At 37.2% G+C, this 23,835-nt stretch overlaps 1 protein-coding gene across 2 annotated transcripts in view; it reads left to right on the top strand.

The window, feature by feature from the left end:
• The window catches only part of Phb1 (prohibitin 1), a 36,659-nt gene extending 14,703 nt beyond the window's left edge, over positions 1-21,956 (top strand). For both annotated transcript variants that reach the window (XM_089096676.1, XM_089096675.1), the window contains exons 5-6: positions 17,863-18,030; positions 21,635-21,956. In XM_089096676.1, coding sequence (XP_088952802.1) covers positions 17,863-18,030; positions 21,635-21,892 — 426 coding nt within the window. In that variant the 3' untranslated portion in view covers positions 21,893-21,956. The remainder of the gene's footprint in view (positions 1-17,862; positions 18,031-21,634) is intronic.
• The last annotated feature ends 1,879 nt before the right edge of the window (positions 21,957-23,835 follow it).

Here is a 23,835-nt window from a genome sequence, read left to right as displayed (position 1 = left end):
ACTTGACCGAAATATTTGCATTTTAGTCCACATTTTTCACTGGCTTGTATTTTCCTCGTTTTTCTCTTTTTTACTATTTTTTCGTTTTAACAACACGCTTCCATTCCTTGGAACTTTTTTGGAAATTCCGCATCATATTCTCAAACTAATCGACCATTGAATGCAATTTAAGTTTTCTGTTTAATATAAAAAACATTACCATTAGACAGATAACCGCAGAAAATCCAGATTTGGAGCCAAAGTTTTTTGTTATTAGCAACTTTCTTTAACTCGGGGTTCATATTAGAAATAAGCATTTGTACAGATAGGAGAAGTTTAGTTTACGTGCGATACCACACTGCCTCAATTCAAAATGCAGAAAATGAAATGACAAAGTTATCCAAAACCAATGGCGACTTTTCGTAGGTGGCAGCAGCTGTGGACTCGTTGGGAATTGCTCCCCTTTGCATCTCAAAATGTTTCTATTTTCAATTCTTGGAAGATATTCGGCAATGGGGTCAGGGAGCCGTCACATAACTTAATCACTCTCTGATTTAAGTTTAATTTCAGTTTGAAACTAGTGCATGTCTGCTTGCCTTCTATAAAGGATGTTTCCACCTGAAAGCACACACAGGGCTCGAAGAAGCCAGAGCTTGGCAGAACAGTTTCAGATAGTCCTTTTCAGTATACATTGTAATACTTCACTTCAACATTCAATCTGCAGGCTCTGGATGCAAAACAAGCATTAACCTTTCTCTTTGGCCCCACGAAAAAATTATGCAAATTTTCCAAAAGATAATGGCGATACCCACACTCAGTAAAAACTGGAGAGGTTAGAACCATATGACTTTCTCTTAGTTAACTAAAAGTGATGATATATAAAGAGAAGAAGAAAAAAATAGAGACAATCCAACATGTGGTTCCCTCAAGACAATTACTATGAACGAATAAATGTAACTTAAAACGAAACAAAATTTAACTGACTAATTAAGTCAAACTTAAACAAACAGAAGTAAGAATGTAGCTGTCACCCAGGTCAAACCACTTACAGGCTTGCCCTTAAATAAAAACTACATATATTTTGAATAGTGTTTTTTTTTTTGTTATAACAGAAAATAACATAGATACTAATCGACTTTAAGAAAGAAAATAACAATTCTAAAAAACAAGAACGATTATATCTGCAAGTTTAGTTTTACTAATTGAATGAACTACTTTTGCTAATACTTTGTCGCTGTATTTCTTTTTATTCCTTTTCAATCAAAATCATAGCAAATTTGTAACTAAATAAGCCTTTTAAACGTTTATTGGTAATCTTAGAACACTCTGATTTGTATGCTGAGGCTAATATTTTAATTGGCAGAACAATAAAGGATTGGTCAATTTATTTTCTATAAAATTGGAAGGAATTGATTTAAAGGAAGAAAATATTGATGAACTGTGAAGATGCAAAAGAGACAAACCGTGGATACCCCCCCCCCCCCTTTAAAAACACAACAAGAAACTAACCCAAAAAAGAGGCATCCTTTTCAGACAAGGTAACTTTCAAAACACTAGAAGAAAAATTCAATTTCAGTTATAGCACACATAATAAATCCAATTCGAAAAAGACAAGTGTGCTCGTACAGGAGCACGCAACACGAATTAACTTACCCTCACGATATTTGTGTTCTCTGTTTCAAATCAACAAAGATGGGAATACACTTCAGCTAGAAGGTCAGCCGATTCTAGGGTTAGTGCAGGTTTTGTAGCTCTTGCAATGTGAATGTATTTGCCTCATAAATGCCAAATTGACAATTTTATCACTGAAAGAAATTAGCTTATGAAGGACTTAGGATATGGAAGGAACCCATGATATACTTTGAAAGAAGAGAGCTCATCGTAGCCCATGCAGTATAAATGTATTTCCTCATAAATACCAAACTGAAAATCTTACAGCTGAAGGAAAGGAGCTCAAAGCTACCTTTAAAGGGACAAATCTGATATATATTAGAATCACAGTCTTATCACTGAAAATGGGAGATGCGATAAGGAAGGTAGAAGCTCAAAATAGCCTTCGGAAGGAAGGAAGGAGCTCGTAATGGCCATCACAACATGGATGTATAATCTCATAAATACTAAACTAACAATTTATCACTGAAAGAATAGGAGCTCATGAGCGACGTGATAAGAAAGGTAAAACTAACAAACTATTACTGAAAGAAATGAAGCTGTAACATACTTGCAATATAAAAGCAAGGAACTCACTAAAAAAATTTTACTTGAAAAAAAGAGATCATCCTGGCACGGCCTGGGCAGTATGCCCAGGGCCTTGCAACATAAATCTATTTCCTTATAAACACTAAACTAACATTTTATCACCGAAGGAAATGAGCTTATGATATACTTGAAATATGAAAAAAGGAGCATGTGATAGAGATCAAGATAACTCCTTAGAGCTCTTGGAATATAAATGTATCTCGTAAATTTTATACTGTGTAAATGCTGTTCGGAAAAAAGAAGTTCCTCTTAGACTTGATATTTCACTTGAAAGTTGCAGAAAATTTTGATTCGTGTTGGCAACCCGAAGGCATATTTTCACTTGCAAGGGTTACGTATCTGATCAGCAAGATTGTAATCTTGCTGATATTTTAATATACACATCCTTAGTCTTTCCGTAAAAATAAAGATCACTTTAAATAAACATAGAGGGTCTAATCTTGCTTTTCCTCATTAATTAAATTTAACACTCGATTTCATCTTTTCTGGAACCCTAGGAATCTCAACTATCGATCAAACTGAAGTAGAGCCAGCCGGCGAAAGCATTTGACGTCAGACATGGGTTCTTAAACAGCGGGGACAAGTGGCAGGACTTATCCCCGCAATCAATAGCCTCGGAATAAAACAAACAGAAAATAACAGGATAAGTAAAAATAACCGGGGTCTTACTGCTGTTCTAAAACAAAATTTATATTGAAGCGCATACAGTAAATGAGTGTGTTTTAAGTCCGTTTCAGGAATGAAAATGGCGTCACAGATTACACAACGAAAGCCAGTTATCATCTTTAAAATAGAAGATGACTGACTAAAGGATGAAGTACCCAGCTTATTGTAATAAAAGCAATGCTTCCATTACCCCCAAATTTTTCGAGATTCTCCAGCAGCAATCATACTAGTACATATTATCGGTGTCAATAAGTGGATAATTAGCAAAATAATATACTTTTTCTTTGTTGGTGGCTTGATTTTTTCTTTGTTGGTGGCGCGAAACATGAGTAATTAACCTCGTTTAATGTTTCGCTTTAATTAACCTCGAGGAAATCTTACTTGCTTTGTCTAAAATGAACATGGGGGATATCTGACGAAAAAGACGAATTGAAATGCTATTTTAAGATTCCACAAAAACACACAATCCTTTTTCATTATATTTCCTATGTGTATACGAGTGTTCTGTGCTAAAAGGAAAATTTATGTCAAATTGTCTGTCTGCTCTATAACTGCAAATGTCTGCTGTTTCTGTAAGCGTAACAAAAGGCCTGGGCCTAATGAAACGTTACAAAAACTGTGACCCACGGCTCACGGTTGCAGACCAACAGAAGGGACAATTCCAATCGAATTGGGCTTGAACCCCCTAAAGTGGCAACAGTAGTCATAGCTGCAAATTCTTATCAAATTGAAAATTGAACTTACGAAGCATATTTAATTCACATCAGATAAATCAATCTTATGGATGCACATGACAATGATTCAGCCGTTCCTTCACATACAAAGGTCCATCGAGCACGGACATCCGTTGGCCGGTTTTTGCTGAACGAATTCTACCAGCCAACCTAGTAATAGGGCCTATTAAATTAGCTGTTGATGCCCCCCCCCCTGAAAGATTAAATCAGGTCCAGGCCGTAAATAGACCAATTACGAGCTTAGTTCATACTTTTCAATGTGTTTGAAATTTATCCGACGTCTTTTTCTGGTATAATTGCTTAATTTTTCGTTCAACAAAATTCACAAAATTTAGAGATCACGCTTTCTTTTTCGTCGCCGAAGATTCTTTTAGTTATCAGAGGACTCTGTCTACGCATTTATAATCTTTTTTTTCGCATTATGCTTACAAAAGAGTTATGTCTGTGACGTCCTACCAGCTTGTCAATTTTTTTTTACCTTCGGACGCTGATATCATGAGAGTCCCCTTTTTTCAAGACTTTTATAGCCTGTGTGCATTCTCATGGTTCCAAAACTATTCTTTTGGTGTAAGCAAGATGTTTAATCTGCATATATTTTTATGGGCATAGCTTAATTAGTTCAGCTTGTATCAGTGTAAAACGAAGACGCAAATATTCATACCGATATCAATACTGGCTGATATGGATATCAATATCAATACTGATCGATAATTATCAATACGTATGTTGTAGTGAACAAGATTTACCGGTAAGTTTCGAAACTTACTCTTACCGAATAAGTTACCGCATAAGTGGTAAGTTTCAAATACTCATGAATTTAATAGAAAATGTTCTCTCTTCTCTGACAGACTGATAAGAAAATATATTATTTTAGCATCATTTTATTTGTTGATTTCCTACTTTCCTAATTAAAAATCTAGTGGGATGATGGGAAAGATTTATGGTTGGGCACTAGTTGCTGCTGTGTCACCATCGAAATACTAGATAAGAAGAGATTGGATAGGAATATGTTTTATTAATAGGTCTTGCTACCCGCATTATAGCCGGACATATAATTCATTGATTATTTATTCTATAGTTAAAGATAGCCAGTCAAAAAATTTGAGTCAAAAGTAAAAAACTCACCAAACTAAGTTGACCTCTGTTACGAACGTCTTATTCAGACCGACTGACTCTTTGCGTAGTTCCCCTTTTTTTTACTCAGGCAGGAAATGACAAAGAGGTAGTCCGACAGAGCGATATCAGCATAAGCTCAAAGGGGTATGACTCATGCATTGAATCTGATAAGTGAAAATTTTTTACAATAGATTTTAATGAAGTGACAGCTCTCTTAGGGATGGATTTGTTTCAATTGAGAACGTTTTTGTTCATCAAAAACTTGAACTTACCGTTTGGTAACTTACGTCTTGCACACTAGTATGTTGAGATCACGTTCTATATATTTTCTTTTCTGTTCACTGAATTCACAGCTAAACTATGCAAGGTAGAAATGTGAAAGTTCGTACAGAACATGAGAATACACATAGGCTATGAACCATGAAAATAGACATACGGTATAAAAATTAAAAAAATATACATTGAAAATAAACAAATTAACTGAAAAATTTGAACTTTGATGTCATGATGTGCGAGAGCCAAATGCCTTAGCCGCAAACGGTTGTGGACATAGCGAGTGGAGAGGCAAAAAAAATGTAGAAAAGCCAGTCTTTTGTTAGCTGAAAAGCTGGGGAAGTCGGGTCTTTCCTTTGTATTCCAAAGTGATTTGCCTTCTGCCTGTGTGCGCTGCTATCTTTCTATTTCCTGAGTAGAGAACTAGACCAATGAAGCTGGAAAAAAAATATCGCAAAATAATTTCGAAACCCTGGGTGTTACTGTAGGTTATAATAGTCTAAAAAATTATCACAGAAAAAAAACTGAAAATGACATCATCTGATAGCTATTTGCGAGGATCTAAGGCCTGAGTAAAGCAAGCGGAAGGATGCAACGCAAGCTCATGAAACGGCCTCTTTTATAGATAAAGAGGTATGTCTGCAATCCTCGTAGGCTTCGTGTCTAGCCTCAACTACGCAAGAAAAAATCTAACAGATACTTGTATTGGGTGCAAAATGTTCAAAAGCTATATAATCTCTATTTTTTCATTCTCTATTCTTACTATAATTTGGACTTCAGGTCTATATTGATTTTTTATTCAAAAAACAAAAAAGCACACATTTATTACGCAAAATAATTTTTAGCAGCAAAATCTGTCCACTGGGACTTGTCAACGCAAGTGGTCATGCACAAAAAATACAAATTTAGCAACTGGCAAGTATAATAGGTGGTTAATTATGCCATTCCAATTTTGTCCTAGGCCAATTTTGGTGTTGGTGTCAAGTTCCTGCATTAATTTTCGACCAAAACTTAAGCAATTTCTGAAAATGTTCCTTTCTGAAAATACTTATTAAGATTTTAGTTTGATGACGAAAGTTTCCTTCCGAAATAGTTATTTGGCAAAAACAACATACAAATTTGGCAACAGGTTAGCGCTAAAAACTGAGTTGAAACATGGCTAATTCCACTGTCTTGAGAATCGGCGCTTGAGCCTCAAAATCAAGCAATTTGGATAGTCTGTCGGAGACCTTCCTTTGTAAAGACTTCGAGCAAAATCAAAACTTGTGATTACTGGACGATTTTGTGTAGTACAATACACACTTTCTAAATCTAGATCATCAAAGACGACACCTCTTTCCATTATACGCTTAAGTGTATTATTCAAACTCTGCCAAAAGAGTTTCCTTTTTCTTTCTGAAAACGTTCGGATTCCAGAATTATTTCTTGAATTGAAGTCGGAACTCGACTCAGGATGCTCAGCAATTAGAAAGCCAACATTTCCCAAGTCGTAGAAATCTTTGAAGTCAAGAGTGCAGCTTAAGCCCCGAAGTTTTCTGTAGATTATCACGTCCAGCGGCAATCCAACGTCTACTTCCGATTTACCATATTGATAAAAATACGCTTCTACTTTCCTAAAGTCTATATCCCTTAGTTTTTTCATGAGTATCTTCTGTTGGTCAGTTTTTCTAAAACCTTCAACCCACCTACCGGAACGTGATGGAAAGACTGCACGTTCTGGAAAAACAAAGTCATATTTCTTTTTGAAGAGAGATGATGAAAGCTGTTGTATATGTTTCATTTTTCTTCTTTTCTTGATCATTCTGAGTTTTTCTGAAGTATTAGTTGCCCGAGGATCTTTTACATTGACACGTGCAGTTCCCTTGCTAGACGTTGATTCCCTTATTTCTAGAATAGAACCTGTTACACTCAACTCATGAGCTCTTTCTTCTCTTACTCTATGCGGGGAAGCATCTTCACTTGTATCTAAACGCGAGGGCGACATTTCTAATATATCTTGATAATACATCTCTGATATTATTTTATTTCTTAATTGGTGAGCTTCACTTAAACTTGGTACCATATGCAGAGGAGTCGATATATATGTATATATATATATATCGTTGATGACGTCACTAATTCTTCACTTTTATGACGTTATATCTTTTTCGGTATGGCGTCATATTTTCTTATATTTTAGATTCCTCTGGCTTTATAGCAACAACACTCTTTTACACAAGTAAGTAAATTACCATGTGAAAAATAAATGCCTGGATCGGAGTGTCTACAAGAAAAGTGAAAAATGTTTTGCAATATTGAAGAGCAAGAAAAAATATCCTGAAATCTCTTTAAAAATATATAGCCAATAGGAAAAACATGCATATTTGTTTGAATTGAAAAATACTTATACATATAGCAAGAAAAACTTCTAACAAATTCTGAACTTTTTCTCCATAGGTCTTTAAACTTACGAAGCTGATCCTCAATTTTTCCAAAATTATGCAAATTATTAATTAAATTAATAACTCGACAAAGGTTTCTACGCAAGGATCATCATGCGCCGAATCCATTATTTCGCGGTTAGAATTCAGATAATTTATTTTGCTTCGAATCTTAAGTATTTTAAGGAACGTTGTTCTGTGCTACAACACTTGAAAGGCCAAATTATAATCTAACATTTAACATGGGAATTAGAGAAGAAATAGCCTTCCCTCATCCCGTTAAATACCATATTTTTCAAGCTTTAGTCAATTTTCATTACTAATGGCAAAAATTTTTTGTTGTTTCAGCAATGAAAATTTCATATAATTTTTTTGGCTACTACCCCTGCTATAAAACAGAATTGAACCAATACGATTTTAAACGTTTCATATTTTGATTCTTGTTGGTTAAACTTTAGTTGGATTGTGTGTTTTATTCTTTTTTCATCTTCATCTTGTTTTGATTGTCAGGGAGACGCTTTCGCATAATTTCGTCACCAATAGACTCCGGCGCATTGGCCGAACGCCGCCAACGAGAGGTCCCGTTTACCGCCGCCGAAGTGTCACAACACCGTCGGCGCACAGAACGCGCGCCGCCGTCGGCAGAGGGGGCGGCGTTTGGTTGACTTTGAATTAATTTTGCGGCAATCTTTTATTGCGTCAACCGCAGAGTTGGAGCTTTTCTTTTCTCGTGTGGTTAAGTGTTTCGATTTTCCTGATTAGAAGGGCTTGCACTATCCACGAATTCGGGGATTTCCTCGAAAATCTATGTGTTACCCCGAAAAAAAATGTGGTTCCCCGAATGCCCAAAATCACCCAATCACGGTGCCACCCCTAGTAATTTATCACTAGTAACTATCCCTGCCAAATATTACTTTGTATACCATAATTCTTCACTACTATCTTGTTCGTTAATTTTCATCTCTTGTGTTACTTAGCATATAAACCAGACAGATACAAATACACGGTTCTTCATATTTTGACAAAAGTATCGTCTTTATGAAATTAAATTAAAAAAAAACAAGTTTTTTTAACTGGAAGTAAGGGGTGACATTAAAACTTAAAACGAACCGCAATTATTCCGTATATGAAAAGGGATGTCCCCTCCTAAACGCCTCGCTCTTTACGCTAAAGTTTATTTATTGTTTTAAAAAGAAGTGGTGACAAAGAGTCAAACTTTACCGTAAAGAGCGAGGCATTGAGGAGGGGATAGCCCCTTTCATATACGGAATAATAGCTGCTAGTTTTAAGTTTTAATGTCACTCCTGACTCTCAGTTAAAATTGAAACTTGTTTTTTATTTAATTTCTGAACGTTTTTCAACTAATGCAGGTTCGATTTTGGCTCACCGTGCATTAAAAATTAAAATAAAATTTGCATATTAGTTTTGGCAGATTTTTTCCATATATGAAGGGTGGCCCCTTCCCAATACCTTGCTCTTTACCCTAAAGCTGTTAGTACTTTTAAAAAAAGCTTCCTATTCTCCTTAAACAGCCCATGTGTTTCAATTTTAGTAAACAGTCAAATTTTAGCGTAAAGAATAAGGTATTGAGGAGGGGCAACCCTTCATATATGGCATAATTTCTGTTCGTGTTTCAAATAATGCTGATAAATCTGGCTCACCCTCTACGAGGTATACCCCTCCCCCTCACGGAACTCCTCAGTTGAAATTTCATCCAACTTAAAGTGCTCCCCATCCCTCCAAATTCCCTTTAGACAGTTCCTTCCTCGCTGAGAATTTCCCCTCTCTGTAAAATTGCTTGTGGACGATTCACCCTGAAAAATTCTCCTTAGTATTTTTCCATTGGAATAAGACTAATCTATAATTGGTTTCTTGCTCACTCCAGAAATGCCCTTTTCCGTGGAAATTATATCCCAGAAAACAAAACGCGAGAAAAAAAGCCCTCGGGTGATCCCCCGGAACATCTCCATATAAGAATTTGGCAAAGAGAATGTACGGTAATTAAAAGGAATTTCGTATAGTAATTCTGTCCAAAACCCCAGTGTAATATTTCCCCTAGAATAATCACTAATCAGAACTTTCCCTCCCAAAGGAAGATTCTCCCCTTGGAAATCCACCCCCATCACCCCCCCCCCAAAAAAATGGCTCTATACTTCCCAATAACAAATACTATATGTAAGCAATGAGCAAACCTCACAACTTGCAGCCTGGGACTTGGGACTTTCCCTGGGGACTTTGGCGGGTCATTTTACACCTAAAGACATAGTTATTAGATTTTTCGACTATGCTGAACAAAATGGCTATCTCAAAATTTTGATCCGGTGACTTTGGGAAAAAATGGAGCGTTTGGGAGGGGGCCTAGTTGCCCTCCAATTTTTTTGGCCACTTAAAAAGGGCACTCGCGATATTTTTGAACCACTGGGTCGATACGATCACCCCTGGGAAGGAAAAAAAAACACATCTCGCCGACATCTCACCGGCGGCGGCGTAAAAAAAAATCATCGGAGGCGCGCCGCCGCTCCTATTTTTGGCCCCGCCGCCGTCGGTCTTCCCTTATCGGCGCGGTGCCGGGGTCTAGTCACAAATATCAAATTCCAGAGAATTGTTTGATTCATCTCTTGTTAGGACGAAAGTTTCGGTTTTGTTTATTGTTTTGTATAATTTCTTATCCCCATACTAAGCAAATTTAAATTTTGGGCTTGAATGTCTAATTCCTTTGAAACTGCAGGCTTGTTTCGTCATGTAAAAGCAAATTTCATTTTGACTCAATTGGCTATTATTTCTTCTTGGGGCCTTGGGGAGTGGCCTGTCCCAAGTCATGAAAGCAGGGGGTTTGGGCAATGGGCTAATCACCTATCCCCGTAAAAATTATTTTCGAATCGAGAACGGTTGATTTGACAGTGATTTGACTTCAAAGATGGTGACCATGGACCGCCTCCGGACGCGTTTTCTAACAGCGAAACAATCTTCCCACCTTGCATTTTAGAATGTAAGGGCTATTAATCCTGATACCCAGCCTGGCCGCTTCGAGGGTATAATTAACACCATCCAATCATATAAAGTTCAAATAGCGGCTCCAAATGAAGTCTTCTTCTCAGGAAAGGAGAGAAGACGTGAAGCTGGATTTGCTCTAACTGTAAGCGAATCAGCTAAGAAGTCGATGCTCGAGTTTATGTAATGAAAGGATGCTAAAAGTCGGTTTTGCTTGTTCCTAGACTAAATTTACAATCATAGCTGCTTACGCCCCAACAAATGAATCTGATTCTATTTTAGATTTAATGGATTAGTCAACCAAGCTTTCTAAAAGCCAGAATATAATTTGTACTTTACTGAAGAAATTCAAAAGAATTTACTGAAAAAAAATCTACATTGTCAGTTTAATATACATATGCTGATAAATATTCCTTAAAATCTTAATTGATTTTTGAACCCTACTTATATTAATTTCTACTAGTTTTGAGTTTGACTCTTACTTATTTTAATTTCTGTTTATTTTGGGTTTCATTTATTTATTGATACTGTTTGTGGTAGTAGTATTCCTGGTAGATTATTTGATTCTATCTTTGTTCATTTTGGTTTAATGGAGTTCTTTGCTTTCTTTTATAAACTCATTTTGTTGAAAAAGTTTTTTTGATTAATTTCTGTTCGTTTTATTTTGACATAGTCTTTTACAGGGAGAAAGACTGAGCCTCCTCCAAAGTTAAACAACCATCCCTTCTATAAAAACCTTAAATACCCCCTGGGAATAGCTTACAACCCTTGCTCCCTAATCTCTGGGGATTGTTTCAACCCCAATGGCCTTGTTATAGCCATTACTTTGACCACTTTGAATAGAATAGCTACCTCAAAATTTCTATTAGATGCATTTCGGGACAATACGACGTTTTTGTGGGGATGGGGGGGGGGGGTGGGGGTAGCTGCCCACCGATCACTGTGACTTTTAAAAAGAACACTAGAGCGTCTGATTCTCTGGGGATTGTAATCCAATGAGCCCCCTCCGAAGTTCATATGACCATGCTTTCTATAAAAACCTTATATGTCCTTATAAGGGCTGGGGGTTTTGTTATCCTCAAAGACATAATTTACAGATCGTTCGGATACGCTGAACAAAATGGCTATCTCAAAATTTTGATTGGAAGTGTTTGTCGAAATGATGGTCGCAGGGGGGGACATTTGCCCTTTGATCACTTTCTACTAATAAAAAAGGCACTAGTCTTTTTAGTTTCCAATCAAATGATTCCCTTTTGAAGCTACTGTGAAACAAATTTCTATAAAAAAGTTATATGCCCCAAGGGCATAACTTACGACCCTTGTCCTGAGGGCTATGGGAGGAGGATTGTCATCCTCAAAGACATAATTTCCAGACCTTTCAACTTCGTTGAACAAAATGGCCATATCAAAGTGTTGATCGGAAATGTTTGGAGAAATTATGGGCGTGGGGGATTCTCCCTCCGAATACTTTCGACTATTAAAAAGGGCAATAGCCCTTTCAATTTCCAATCGAATGAGCCCTTTGTGAAATTTTTACGACAACGCTTTCTATAAAACATTATATGCCCCAAGGGCATAACTTACAACCGTAGCCCTGAGGCCGGTGGGGGGGGGGTGTCATCCTCAAAGACCTAATTTCCAGAACTTTCAACTACGTTCAACAAAATGGCTATCTCAGAATTTTGATAAGATGGGTTTGGGGAAATGGTGGGTGTGAGAGGGGATTTAGTTACCCTCCAATCACTTTTAACTATTAAAAATAACACTAGCCCTCTCAATATCCGATTGAATGAGCCGCTTTTGAAGTTTGACAACGCTATCAAAATTTTAATGTGTTTGCGGAAATGGTGGGCGTGAGAGGGAGGTTAGTTACCCTCAAATTACTTTCGACTATTAAAAAATGCACTAGCCCTCTCAATTTCGAACTGAATCAGCCCCCTTTAAAAAGGGCACTAGCCCTCTCAATTTCCTATTGAATAAGCCCCTTTTGAAGTTTTTACGACAAAACTTTATATTCCCCCAGGGCATAACTTATAACCCTTGCCCTGAAGACTGTGGGGGGGGAGTGTCCTGCTCAAAGACATAACTTCCAAAACTTGCAACTGCGTTGAACAATATGGCTACCTCAAAATTTTGTTTGGATGTGTTTGGGGAAATAATGGTCGTGGAAGGTGTGTTAGTTGCCTTCCAATCACTTACGATTATTAAAAAGGGCACTAACCATTTCAATTTCGAATCAAATCAGCCCTTTTTGAAGTTTCTACGGCAACACTTTCTATAAAAAAAAACCTTATATGCCCCCAGGGCATAACTTACAACCCTTGCCCTTAGGGCTGGGGGGGATCGTTGTCCTCAAAGATCTAATTTCAAGAATTTTAAATTACGTTGAACAGAATGGCCATCTCAAAACTTTGATTGGCTACATTTGGGGAAAAGTTGGTCATGAGAGGGGGTTAGTTGCCCTCCGATCACTTTCGACTATTAAAGAGGGCACTAGTCCTTTGAATTTCCAATCGAATGAGCCCTTTTTGAAGTTTCTACGGCAACGCTTTCTATTAAAAAACCTTATATGCCCCAAGGGCATAGCTTACGACCCTTGTCCTGAGGGCTATTGGTGAGCATTGTCATCTTCAAAGACATAATTTCCAGACCTTTCAACTTCGTTGAACAAAATGGCCATATCAAAGTGTTGATCGGAAATGTTTGGAGAAATGATGGGTGTGTGGGGGATTCTCCCTCCGAATACTTTCGACTATTAAAAAGGGCAATAGCCCTTTAAATTTCGAATTGAATGAGCCCTTTTTGAAATTTTTACGACAACGCTTTCTATAAATTATTATATGCCCCAAGTGCAAAACTTACAACCGTAGCCCTGAGGCCGATCGGGGGGGGGGGAGGTGTCATCCTCAAAAACCTAATTTCCAGAACTTTCAACTACGTTAAAAAAATGGCTATCTCAAAATTTTGATAAGATGTGTTTGGGGAAATGGTGGGCGTGAGAGGGGATTTAGTTACCCTCCAATCACTTTTGACTATTAAAAAGAGCACTAGCCCTCTCAGTATCCGATTGAGTGAGCTGCTTTTGAAGTTTGACAATGCTATCAAAATTTTAATGTGTTTGTGGAAATGGTGGGCGTGAGAGGGAGGTTAGTTACCCTCAGATTGCTTTCGACTATTAAAAGGACACTAGACCTCTCAATTTCGAACTGAATGAGCCCCTTTTGAAGTTTCTACGACAACGCTATCTATACAAACCTGATATGCCCCCCTGGGCATAACTTACAATCTTTGCCAAAGCTTTCTATAAATACCTTATATGCCCCCAAGACATAAATTACAACTCTTGTCCTGAGGGCACTGAGGGCACTTTGCCATCCTCAAATACATAATTTCCAGAACTTTCTAAATGGCTATCTAAAAGCTTTGATTGGATATATTTGGGGAAAAGCTGGGCGTGAGAAGGGGGTTAGTTGCCCTTCAATTAATTTCGACTATTAAAAAGGGCACTAGCCTTCTCAATTTCCTATTGAATGAGCCCACGACAAACTTTACATAAAAACTTTATCATAACTTATAACCCTTGCCCTGAAGACTGTGGGGGGGAGTGTCCTGCTCAAAGATATAATTCCCAGAACTTTCAACTGCGTTGAACAATATGGCTACCTCAAAATTTTGATTGGATGTGTTTGGGGAAATGGCGGGCTTGGTAGGGGTGCTAGTTCCCTTCCGATCACTTACGACTATTAAAAAGGGCACTAAGCATTTCAGTTTCGATTCGAATGAGCCCTTTTTGAAGTTTCTGCGGCAACGCTTTCTATAAAAAACCTTATATGCCCCCAGGGCATAACATACAACCCTTGCCCTGAGGGCTGGGGGGGGATTGTCATTCTCGAAAGCTTAATTTTTAGAATTTTCAACTACGTTGAACAAAATGGCTATTTAAGAGTTTCAATTCGAGATGATTGGGGAAATGGTGGGTGGGAGAGGGGAGTTAGTTGCTATCCAATTACTTTCGACTATGGAAAAGGGCACTAGTCCTTTGAATTTCCAATCGAATAAGCCCTTTTTCAAGTTTCTACGACAAAGCTTTCAATAAAAACCTCATATGGCATAATTACAACCTTAGCCCTGAGGGCTCTGGGGGAGTGTCATCCTCAAAGACCTAATTTCCAGAACTTTCAACTACGTTCAACAAAATTGTTATCTGAAAATTTTGATTGGATGTGTTTGGGGAAATGGGGGGCGTGAGAGGGGGGTTAGTTACCCTCCAATCACTTTTGACTATTAAAAAGAGTACTGGCCCTCTCAAATTCCAATTGAATGAGCTGCTTTTGAAGTTTCTGCGACAACGCTATCTATAAAAAAACCTTATATGCCCCAGGGCATAACTTACAGCCTTTGCCTTGGGGGCTCCGGTGGGTTTGCCATCCTCAAATACATAATTACCCGAACTTTAAACTATGTTGAATGAAATGGCTATCGCTAAAATTTGATTGAATGTGTTTGGGGAAATGATGGGCGTGAGAGGGGGGCTAGTGCCTCTTCATTCACTTTCAACTATTAAAAGGGGCACTAGCTCTTTCAATTCCCAATCAAATGAGCCCTTTTTGAAGTTTCTACGACAAAAATTTCTAGAAGAACGTTATATACTCCCAGGGCATAACTTACAACCCTCGACCTTAGGGCTTTGGGGGGGGGGCTGTCATCCTTAAAGTTGCCTTCGAATCACTTTCGACTATTAAAAAGGGCACTAGCCATTTCAATTTTCAATCGAATGAACCCTTTTTGAAGTTTCTACGCTAACGCTTTCTGTAAATAAACCTGATAAGCCCCCAGGGCATAACTTACAACACTTGCCCTGAGGACTGTGGCGGGGTTGTCACCCTCAAAGACCTAATCTTCAGAACTTTCAACTACGTTGAACAAAATGGCTGTCTCAAAATGTTTTGGATGTGTTTGGGGAAAAGGTGGGCGTGAGAGGGGAGTTAGTTGCCCTTCAATCGCTTTCGACTATTAAAAAGGGCACTAGCCCTGTGAATTTCCAATCGAATGAGCCCTTTTTGAAGTTTCTACGACAAAGTTTTCTGTAAAAAAAAAAAAAACCTTATATGCCCCCAGGGCATAACTTTACAATACTTTCCCTGAGTGCTGTGGGGGAGGGTCCTCCTAAAAGCATAATTTCTATCTGGAAATCAACTAGGTTGAATAAAATTGTTATCGCAAAATTTTGTTTGGATGTTTTTGTGGAAATGGTGGGCGTGGGAGGGGTGTTAGTTGCCTTCAAATCACTTTCGACTATAAAAAAGGGCACTAACCATTCCAATTTCCAATCGAATGAGCCCTTTTCGAAGTTTCTATGGCAACTCCTTCAATTCGGAGTGCCCTGGTCTGAAGGAAAAAAAATAATAATACATTGTGCCAACATCGTTTCTTTACTTAGGCAGCGCTATTGCGCTGCCTATGATAGGATTGTTTTCTGAAAGATTAAGTGAATCAACTTAGTTAAATGAAGCTTTATGATAAATGTCTATATGAAGCATTAATCTAGTATGTTTAGTTTCCGAGGTCTGATTTACAAATGCGAGATAAAATTAAACAAAAATGCCTTGTCGTTCATAGAACATGGCTTTCATATTATCATGCTAGTTAAAATTTCTTTACACTCCTCTTATTTTCATTCGCCCTAGCACTGATCTATTTTAAGAGCGAATGTTACACACAGGCAAAATTCTTCGACTTTTTTTTAGTAGAAACTAGTAAAGAACGAACTACGTTCTCATCGCTGACCAAGTTTTATTCGGACTTCATTCATAGTCTTTAAATTTCTTTGCGCTGTAATCAATTTTTGATTTTTCTAAAAGACTACTTAATTTTTTGCACAATGTTCTTTATCAAATACTGAATCCACAGTCGCACACCTTTTGTACATCTCTTGCCTTTTTTTTCAATGAGACTAATAATCCTTTTATAATCTAATATTTTATTGGCAATTTGTATCTTTGTTTCAACTCCTTAAACTTCAAACACTGTTGAAATAGTAAATTTCCTTGTTCATACCATTTGCCAAATTTCATATCAGTGACTGTAATGTACTGAAGGAACTCAGAATGTGCACTTTTAAACTTCAAAAGTACATTCCCATCTACAAAAGACGTAATTTTATTGTTGGGGTTAGGGCCAAATATTCCAGGCACGAATATTGCAGTACCAAAGTGGTGGGACACATTATTAATAAATATTTTAGGTTATTGGTGATTACTATTTAGGAAAACAATGTCAGTTATAGACTCTAAACGTCCTGGTACTCGTGTACAAATGATATTTACATGTTAAAAACCAATAATTAGCATTGCATTAAAAAAAAATGCTTACTTCACTTTTTCTATTAATTATATTTAAATCAATATTAAAGTTTCTACAAACGAAGTGTGGCATTCTTAAATGTGGCAACATTCTCAAAAAAATTTCCGACAACTCTATGAACTCCTAGACTTTACCTTATAATGATGTGTTACTGCAACCCTACGTTTATTACCTAAATCAGTAGATTCAAATTTCATCTCATAATTGGCCGTCAAAGCCAACCTAGTCAATTCAACAACTCCATTTTTACATATACGACTAAAGTACCAAGTAGTATTGTCTTTTTTTGCGTATAATTCTATTTCTAATATTATAATTCTATTTCTTGTCTATTAATCTTTTCTTTTTTTGTAATTCTATTCTAACTTTAATTGATTATAATTTTATGTCTAATAAAGCAGATTTAGGGTCCTTTAGCCAAGTTTCCATTAGCGCAAGGATGTGTGGCGCTGTTTTAAAACATAGCTCCCCAATGAAATCGTATGATGTGTTTATCTCCTGAAAGCTCATGTTATAGATTTTCAGTCCCGTCATACTCTTTCTATCATTTATCTCACACGTAAAAGCATACCGAGAATCTTCACATCCTAAATTCTCATTTACCTGATAATCCCGATGTAGAACACTATCAACTAATCTATACACATCTAATACGCTCCCTCCAAGGTCTCTTAATTTACTCATTAAATTAGCCATTATCCGGAACTAAGGAAATACAAGAAAAAAAAAAAAACCCCAACATCCCCTAATAGCTTTTACATCTTACAACATACGAGGAACTATATAAAAATATTAAAAAAAAAAATCAGCTAAACAGCCTAATAAGTTGTTTTCAGTTTCTTGATTTGCATCAAGTTTGTTTGGTAACTTCTAAGTTCTAACCCGTTATTTACCATTGCTAAAAGGTCCTATTATTTGATGTTTGTTACCCTACTGAATCTTGGTTTTTCCTTTCCTTCGAATATACTGCTCCCTATCTCTATTTTTTCTGTGTTTATATTTACTTCCGTTAAGAGTATATCTTTTATTTTGACTTGTAATGTTTATCCTTTTTTATTTAGGCCCAATTTGATGCAGGTGAACTAATCACTCAGAGAGAGCTCGTGTCGCAAAAAGTTAGTGATGATTTAACAGAACGGGCATCCCAATTTGGCATAATTTTAGATGATATCTCCATTACGCACTTAACATTTGGTCGTGAGTTCACAGAAGCTGTCGAATTAAAACAGGTGACATTTTAAGGATGTGTTTTTATTATATGTTTTTCTTTATTTTGTGCAGATTTTCTGCTGTGCAAAAGCCAGACCTGTGGATAAAAAGAATATTAATTACGATTGTAGTGGCAAAATGTAACCATATTTCTGACGAATTTGGTTCTTCTCGCTTGCAAACGTAAATTTGGATGGTCGATCAAGCAGACTCAAGGTTGGGGGAACAATTTTGGAATTAGGAATTATGAAAGAGGGAAACAGGAATTGTCACCAATAAGTTAGGAAGGACCGCACCGAGCACTGAAGGAGTTGAAAGACGTCAACTATAGAGTTGCACTGGACGGGCATAGGAAGGTGATTGAAATTTGGCACATCAACCTCATGAGCAAATTCAAGAGTGAGAGTTGGGCTTTGGGTAATGAATTAGCTGCGGAAGACGATCCAGCTTGATTCTGATTACGGCCTCAGTGGACGAAGAAGATGAATTCCTCGAGAGAGTATGTATCGTACTGAAATTCATGTTTAAGCCATCTAGATAATATCAAAGGTAATCGATTCAGCCAAGGATTAGAAGAAGAGTTCTTCAGAAAGTTGCACCCTTCAACCTACACCTTTTTTGGTCCTAGCAGGGCCAATACTGCCTTATTACCGAGGATGTAATATTCCCCAGATAGAAAACTCTTGAAAATTCTCTCCCCTATCAACATTCAGTGCCCTGTCTCTCACCTCATACCCTACAGATGTGTTTTTCACCATACCCTCCTCCCCCTTCTACCGTTTCCTATTTCTTAATCTTGCCTTTACGGTATTTTTCTCTTCTAGTAATATTTTAGAGCTGTTTCCTTTTATGGAAAATAGATTCTCGAAGGCAAATCCCCAAGCCGCATGGTGCCGTCCCTTGTGCCTGATTCCAATGCCAGATAAAAGTTAGTGTGTTCTGGTTACAGGACAAAGTCTTGGGAAGAACAGTTATTTTGTTTATTTTTTCTCTTCCCACCCGGATTGAACTAAGGAGCGGTATGCTGGGATCCTCACTGTTTGTTTTTTTATTCGCTCTCCCAGGTCTTGTGTCCCGTTCCCTCTATTTATTCCCCTGCGTAAAGATGCATAAAGTGAGTGAATTTTTATTAATGGATTATAGCTTGGGCTACAAAAATAGGGCAGTTCCCCTCTGTATCAACAGATCCTCTTTACAACAATTGGGCAAAAGTCCCTCTGTATGCTCTTCATCTCTAATGAAAGCACGTCAAAGTGGAAGGAGATTTCTTGAAGCCGTTTTCTTTCACATCTTGCAGATTATGCTTCAGGGCAAAACGGAATGAAGGCACAGTTGATCAAGTTTCATGGAACCTTCTATTTTAGCTTGACTCCTCAACAAGTTTTCTGACCCGTGAAGATCTTTTTGACTACATTTGACCTGATGAATCTAAAATAGGAAGGGAAAGGCGTCTTTTATTGCTATGTGGAGGTGGTGCATCCAGACTAAATTACTACCTACACAGGGCAATATTCTGCGTCTAAATATTAAATAATCATATTAAATATTAAATAATCAAGTGTTTGATTTTCTTTGTTTTTATTTTTCTTTCAAAAACGAAAATTCCATCCACATTTATTGCAGTTGATTAATAGCTGTATATCACTGCACCTTTTATTTATAGCTAATGAGAGAAATAAGGCTATTGAATGCCTAGAAAGTATAAGTTCTGTCAGGATGTTCCTTGAAAGTCACCAAAACTTTGACACCATCCTACCCAGAATATTTGCTTTCTTTGCATTTCAATTACTCTGAGCAGTGTTGGTACCTTTGGAACCTTCTTTTGTATGTTCAACTATTTTGGGGTAGAGGTATTGAGAGTAGATGACTCTGTAAGGTATTAAGTACAATAAGCTCGCCATTTTGAGTCATGTCTGTTTTGGTGTTAGTCACCCAGAAGAAGCAGTCTTTTGGTAGCTGCTTTCGAAAAAGCCTTTTCTTTACGATGTCGTTTGATAGTAAGCAAACGTGCAGTTTGAACAGCCTTGTGCAGTGATGAGTGATTAATCACTTGCTGTGCTGCAGTATGAGCTTCCTTTACTTTTTGCCAAACTGTTGGAGGTGAAGTAGTCAGAGACTAAGCATAGGCCTTCATGTGCTCCAAGGAATTCAGAAAATTTCTGTTGCTTGAGTGCCCCTCTCTAGAATCAGAATCAATAGAATCTCCCCTATAATCATTCTGTGTAATATCAGCTTAATAATGGTGTTTTGACACCCATAGTCTCAAATATAGCAATTGAGAAAGAAAATCTTGAGAAACCTATAGGCACTCTTCTTAGGAGAGGAACCTGGCAGCGACAGCAGAGATGGCAAGTATGCCTTCATGCATTCATCTGTGTCGCTTCAGAAAAGCATCTAGATGACACTTAAACGGATCCAAAAAGACAAGGGGACGATAAGAAGATACGACAGAATAAGAAAAAAAACACGTAGAACAAATGATATGACAAGCTAGGAAAAATTTCATGTGATAAGGCATGGCAAGATTATGGCTTATCTTTAGCTTCATTTTACCTGTGCGGTTTTTAGTGATAGGCTGTTGTCTAGTTTGTTACCAGGGCGCCTCATAATTAAAAACTATAAATTCTATCCCAATTCTGCCGCTATCAAGCTTAAGCAGTAAAATAAAGTAAGAAATGTTGTTCAGTGCCTTCTTTAGATCAAAAAAGCCGATGGCATCGATTTCATTTATACCGAGGGTATCATGAAGGAATTGGGTTGCAACTGACTTAGTCTTCTCAGTTGAGTATTTTGGTTTTTTTTTCGGAAAGTACCGTTTCCAACAATTTCATGGATTACCTGTCTGTTCTTAGAAAATCTTAATATGCTTGGTTGTGCTAATAAGCTCCTGCGCCATCACTGGGGATAAAAAAAATGTAATCTTGGCTGAAGGAAGGTAGGCAAGTTGAAAAACGTCTTAAATCTGAATAAGCAGAAAGCAAAGCAGTCTTCTCACAATTGTCGTATAATGTTTGTTGAGCAAGCTAATAGCCACTTGTTTGCCTTAGACCCTGAATTTCCCACCAGGAGACACTATCTTCTGTGGCAGGTAATTATCCTTATTATTTCCTCTGCAAGAATAAACGATATCCTACTCCTTGATAAGAGCTTCGGAGTAAGAGGTTCGGTTTAAATGTAGGCAGTAAAAGAGGAGGCCTAATGTAGTGAGAAATTGGGAGTTCAAGTTTAAAGGGAGGTCAATTTATAAGTTGGATAATTATTGCTAAGATAAGACGAATTTCAATCAGTTAAAATAATTATTTTTTTCGAAATAATTACTTTTCTCACTTTTTTTAGTTTTTTTTTTATATTGGCTGCTATAAAAAAAGAAATGAAACCGCAAAATGGATTTTGCAACTTCGATTAATATTTTCTACTTGAACTTCGTATTTCTGAGTTTTTGTAAAAACTATAGGATGAATAATATTTAGTGTCTAATAACGCGAAGGTAACATATCTGAAAGCACCGTCCAAATCTCATATTGCCAAGACAAGAAGAACAAAACAAGCACAGTTTTGTAGCATAAAGCTCCTATTAAGACTTTCCTTTTTAGTTCGTTCTGTGATTCTTCATTTGTATTTCAGGTTGCACAACAAGATGCCGAAAGAGCCCGATTTGTTGTAGAAAAGGCTGAGCAACAGAAGAAAGCTGCTGTCATTTCTGCTCAAGGTGACTCTGAAGCTGCAGCTCTATTGGCTAAAGCTTTTGGTGATGCTGGAGAAGGTTTGGTCGAACTTAGGCGCATTGAGGCTGCTGAAGATATTGCTTATCAGTTGGCTAAAAATAGAAATGTTACCTTTTTGCCATCTGGCCAGAAAACTTTATTGAGTTTGCCTCAGTAATCCTTTTGTTTGCGATTTTATAAATGATTTGGTATATCACAATAATTAAAAATATTACAAGTAACTACTTTGTATGCTTTAACTTTATGGAGAATATGACCAACATTTTTACGACGCTTATTCTTCTTAAAACCAGAAGCACCTACTGGCATAGAGAGCCTAGTTTTATTAAATAAAGCCAACAGGGAGTTTAGCTCCCTTTTGGCTTTATTTAATTATTTGTGTTGTTTATATTTGTATGAAATAGATTTTATCTTATCTTATGCAGATCAGTTAGGCGATGACGTAAAGGACTCTATTTTGTCCTCTCTAACTACAAATAATTTCAGTAATTGAAACTATTTAGTGTTATCGATCCCTGAAAACCCTTTGCTGTCAGAAAAAGCGAAGCCGAGAGTTCCAAAAAACCCTAATAAGAAAAAGAAGTATTTGCTCTGTGTGTATATTTGATGTATCATTGCATGTAGGTTACTACTTTCTAAGAAGTTTGCTTGTTTGACCCCCTTGGAAGAACCCTTCGGGGTAAAATCTGTGGTCGAGTTGTAAAATAGCAAAGGGGGTTCATCAAAGTAAGAGAAAACATGAGACAAAACAGCGCTCTCTATTTCTTGCTAGTTATAACAGACAGACCTGTAGTTTTAGAGATGAACATATTGACAATAAGCCGGTTGAAGTAATTTTTTATATTTTGAATACGCCATAAAGACATTTTAAAAAATTAAAGGAAGAACAAGTACAACTGTTGTCATGGTTTATTGCGGAGATAAGACGTACCTAAACGTCTGGGATGCAGAAATTTCAGCACTCGAAATACAGCTTGAAAAGCAATTATTCACTCCAAGGTAGGTAAAAAAAAGTGCTGGTTGTAAGCTTCTTTAGTGTTGCTTCTGTGGCAAAACCACAGTTCATATAATTATCCAGTAAGCTTATCGCAGATCATTTCTGGTCTTCGTTCTCGGTGCGAACAAAAAGCTCCTCCCACTTCTTCGTGCATTTATTAATAGCGGGTTTCCACTTGTTTCCGATTGTTTCGCGTAAAGTGCATTATTCGTAATAGCGGGTTTCCACTTGTTTCGCGTCTGACTTGTCTACCCGTGAAAAGATCTGACGCCGCTTATGTTTCTACGTTCTCTGGAGCACTCGCACCCCGGTCCGGGTTTTTATAATGGGTGAGATAGGGAATGATCATACTGGATAATTATATGAACTGTGGGCAAAACTGACAAGCATCTATAGGTGCGTTCGAGCATCCCTTATCCACTCAATATTAACTTCCCCGGATGTAATATCTAAAAGATAACAACAAATACATATCCGGCAACTTGTCAACTGAAACACTATGGGCAACTAAGCGAATAACAACATTGATCATGTCCACTCCTCAGTAATCATAACTCTTTTGCTGAAGCTGTGCCACATTTCGTAATTACTGTCCCTTTTTGTTCTCTGCATATAATTTAACATGTTTTTCCATTTTTAAAAAGATAAAATTTTCGTTTATATATGACGTCACTTATCCTCCTACATTTTCCGGGGTTAGCAGCTGTAACCTATCTGACAACTAATCGAGACCGTTTTAAGTAGTGATGCTACTAACTTCATTACGTCTCGTAAAACGCTAAGGATAAATTATCGGGCTTGTCTGATAAGTAATCTTGGAATGCTCGAACGCACTATATGTGTCTCATAGATAAGCCGCTACTGAGGGAGTCTTTTGTACTAGCTCTCATTTCGCGACGTTTTTTTATACATTAGATTCTCTTAGGCGACATCCTGCATCTTCTGAGATTTGATATCATCTTCTGATATCAAAAAGCTTAAAAATGGGTTCAAATCTGGTTTTCTCTCTTCTTTTTTTTAGCCTGGTGTTATACCAAGCTCACTTTGATTCATTCTGGGTACGAATATTCCCGTTCACTTTTAGCAGGGTTCTTTAAAGCATC

This window comes from Artemia sp. Qi Xiang Cuo, chromosome 11, assembly GCF_049724085.1.
Source record: "Artemia sp. Qi Xiang Cuo chromosome 11, ASM4972408v1, whole genome shotgun sequence".
Classification (NCBI taxonomy): domain Eukaryota; kingdom Metazoa; phylum Arthropoda; class Branchiopoda; order Anostraca; family Artemiidae; genus Artemia; species Artemia sp. Qi Xiang Cuo.
Note: the sequence above shows the minus strand (reverse complement) of the source record. Positions and strands in the feature narration are given on the sequence as shown.